A 3,471-nucleotide genomic window follows, 5' to 3' on the forward strand; every position below is an offset into this window, starting at 1 on the left:
AATGTTTTAACGATCATGTCAAAGGACTATTTAGAATAGGGATTGGCAAACTACAGCGCCCACAGGCCAAATCTGGCTTGCCACCTGTTTTTGTAAATACAGTTTTATTAGAACACAACCATGGTCTTCATTTATGTATTGTGTATGTACACTACGGCGGCTATACCACGTAGCCTGAGTGTGTGGTAGGCTATACCACCGGGGCTGTGTAAGTGCACTCTGTGATGTTTGCACAGGGACTACATCACCTAATGACGCGTTTCTCAGAACATGTCCCCGTCGTTAAGTGGCACATGACTGTAGTGTAATACACGAGAAAACCACAACATGAAGGAGAGTAAAGGGGCCGCGACTGTACACTCTGCTTGTAGTTGTGAAATACTGACTCCAAATAAATGGTGAAAAGGTGTGTACATTGTAATCACTGGAGCATCCACTAAAAAAACTACGCAAAGAGAGAGAGAGTAAAAAAACACAAGAGATAGATTAAAATGGAATAAATATTCAAATAAGTGATAAATTGAACTCCATTAAAATTAAAAACTTTTGCTCTGTGAGAGACACTGCTAAGAGGATGATCAGACCAGTGGCAGACTGCGAGAAAACGTGCAGATTGCACGTGGCCCACCCTCGGTTTCCTCATCTGTAACAGCCGGAGGTAACAGCGCCGACCCAGCAGGGTTCGTGTGTGTAAAGGCCCCCTATGGCAGTGCCATCAGTGCCCCTTCAGAGCCGTCCCTGCCCTCCCCACCCTCCTTGGTCCCCAGGAGGCTGGCCAGGATGGACTGCTTCACTCGGACTCCTGCCTCTGGCTTCGCTGGGCCAGGCCAGAGCAGGCACTGGCAGGAGATTGAAGGACAGGAGGCAAGAGTCTGTACCCCCAGTTCTCCCTCTGCCCTGGCACTGTGGTTTGTCCTCCACCTCCCCATGGCAGCCACGGCTCTAGGCCACCCCTCCCTGCCCCTCCAGATCCAGGGGTGTAATGGCTTCCTGTCACTGCCAGTCCCCAGGCACTTCAGCACAGCTTGCTGGCTGCCTTAACTGTCCCACACTTCTGCAGCTGGCCTTTCATTTAGCGCTGTCCTATGAGTGGGCCAGCTCTTTCCCAAGATGAAGTCCACATCTGCAGGCTGACCTACGCTTGCTGGCTGCCTTAACTGTCCCACACTTCTGCAGCTGGCCTTTCATTTAGCGCTGTCCTGTGAGTGGGCCAGCTCTTTCCCAAGATGAAGTCCACATCTGCAGGCTGACCTATGCCAAGCTCCTTTTTGTCTGCTTCACCTTCTCTGTGTGCCTCCGATCATCTCTGCACCTGGACATGAACGGACGCCCCCCAGACCCCACATCCTGGTACCGGAGCCCCCATTTCACTAGGAGCCCCGAGCTGGCACCACGCAGGCATCTTACCTGCTTGACGCAGTCCTCTTCAGCCAGCCGGTCCTGGATCAGTTTGATGAGCAGCCTGCTGGGGACTGTCTGAAGGAAAGACAACACACACAGGATGAGGCCCGAACCTGCAGCGTGAAGCTCAAAAGGGCACACACCTGGCAGCACCCTTGACAGACCCCCGTGGCCTCTATAAAGCCCAGGACCACCATCTGGCCCCTGCCCTTCCTCCAGCCTCTGCTGTCCCACTCCCTTCCCTGAGTTTTCTTCTCCCGCTGTCCTGTGCCCGTGCCCAGAACTCCCTCCCCCGCTCCACCTGAGTAACTGCAGGCTTCCCTCAGAGCTCAGCCCCAAGCGTGCGCCGCTGCCTGCAGGAAGCCCTCCCTGACCCTCCCAGGCCGGGGTGGGGGCTGCTTCCTGTGCTCTGTAATCTTCGATGCCAACTCTGTTACTGCACTAACCACTCGGCATTCTAATGGCCTGCCCACGTGTCCGTGTCCCCAGTAGGTTGTGAAGTTCCTTAAGGAAAAGGGACCATGTGTTACTGTCATTGTATCCCAGACAGCAGTGTGTGGGAGGGACTGTCTTGCACAGGCACGGGAGAGCTGAATGTGGACACGTCTTCCCAATTCCGTGTTCAGTGACCTCACGTCGGTAACCTGAAATTGGCCATGGTAGGAGTGTTTACACAACAGAAGTGGACAAATGCTACAAATAAGGGCTTCCTTCCCCAGAGAGCTGATTATTAAATACTGACCTGTAGACCACTGCCCCAGCACCAAAATGGTGTCGAGGGCATAGGAAGCCCTGCTGACTGGTGATTTAATAAAACCTCAAATTCCTTAATTTGCTCAATGAGTAGTAATAACGAGGGCTACCATTTGTTGAGTTTGTACTATGTGCCAGGCACGGTGTCACGCATGACGTCATTCGATTTCTATGACAGCCTGTACCATCTGTACTGCGTTTACCCCTTTCTTATAGATGAGGAAGCGGAGCCTCACAGAGGTCAAGCCATTTCCCCAAGGTCACAGAGCCAGGGAGGAGCAGAGGCAGGACTTGGACCCAAGCCGTCTAGCCAGAGCCCTGCCAGGCTTGGGAATGACAAATTCCGGTGGGAACGCACGTGGGAGGAGGCTGAAGACAGCCTTTGTTCTGCTTTCTCTCTCCTGAACTTTCTCTGACCAAAATCCATACCCCCGTTTTCAAAACCAAGTCTGATCTGAACTTACCAACCAAGCCTCAAGCTCCCCAGAGCCACCAATGCCCCTGGAAAACCCACTCCCAAAAGTCCCCTTGACCTGAGATCACTAAGCACTAGTGCTACTCCCAGCCTCCCCAAATATTCTGCCACAGGAGACACCCCCCAGGCCAGCCCCAAGCCACACATCTCAAGCTACATCAGGGCCAAATCAGCCTCCCAGGAATGGCAGGGAGGGGCTTCTGCCTGGGGTTGGCCATGACTGCACAGGTGTGCTGCTGGGTGTCATACGAAAGTGCCCAGCTGAGGGGGCAAAGGGCAGGGGAGATCTACCTCACACTCCTTTCACCAAGATGGGGATGCTAGAGTGGGGCCCTGCAGGCCCAGGGGGACAAGCACCTTTTCCCAATTTCCTAAAGTGTCCTTACGGCTAGTGGCGGCCCTGCAATATTCTAGTGATGCTGAAGAAAAGCCTTAATATTTAACTCTAGAATATACATTTGCAAGGGCTCCGAGTGACCAGAACTTGCCTCTGGAATGCTGTTGTGTCTGACTCGAGTGTTGCTGGAGAACTTAAAGGGACGTAGAGCTGGGGCAACACAGAGCTTCTCGAGCAGGCTGGGTGAGCCCTTCAGGGCCTGTTCATTTAGACATGGTGCTTTAATAAGTGTGCACGTGGCAGAAATTGTCCACGCTGTGCTTTCATTAGGTCCTGGTGGCGAGGGTGGGGGTACTAGATAGACCTCAACCACCTCTAACGATTGAGTTTGCCATTTTCCTACCCCCAAATAACTTATCCATCTGTGCTCAGTGAACAGACTTCGGCCAGCTCATATACAGAACAATTCAAAGGAAAGACCCTGGAGAGAGGGAACGGGGCAGCA

At 52.9% G+C, this 3,471-nt stretch overlaps 1 protein-coding gene across 1 annotated transcript in view; it reads right to left on the minus strand.

The window, feature by feature from the left end:
- Positions 1-3,471, minus strand: part of AK8 (adenylate kinase 8) — a 136,434-nt gene that overhangs the window by 114,265 nt on the left and 18,698 nt on the right. Inside the window, exon 4 of the mRNA XM_008563686.1 lies at positions 1,408-1,476. Coding sequence (XP_008561908.1) covers positions 1,408-1,476 — 69 coding nt within the window. The remainder of the gene's footprint in view (positions 1-1,407; positions 1,477-3,471) is intronic.

This window comes from Galeopterus variegatus, unplaced genomic scaffold, assembly GCF_000696425.1.
Source record: "Galeopterus variegatus unplaced genomic scaffold, G_variegatus-3.0.2 Scaffold176, whole genome shotgun sequence".
NCBI classification, from domain to species: Eukaryota; Metazoa; Chordata; class Mammalia; order Dermoptera; family Cynocephalidae; genus Galeopterus; species Galeopterus variegatus.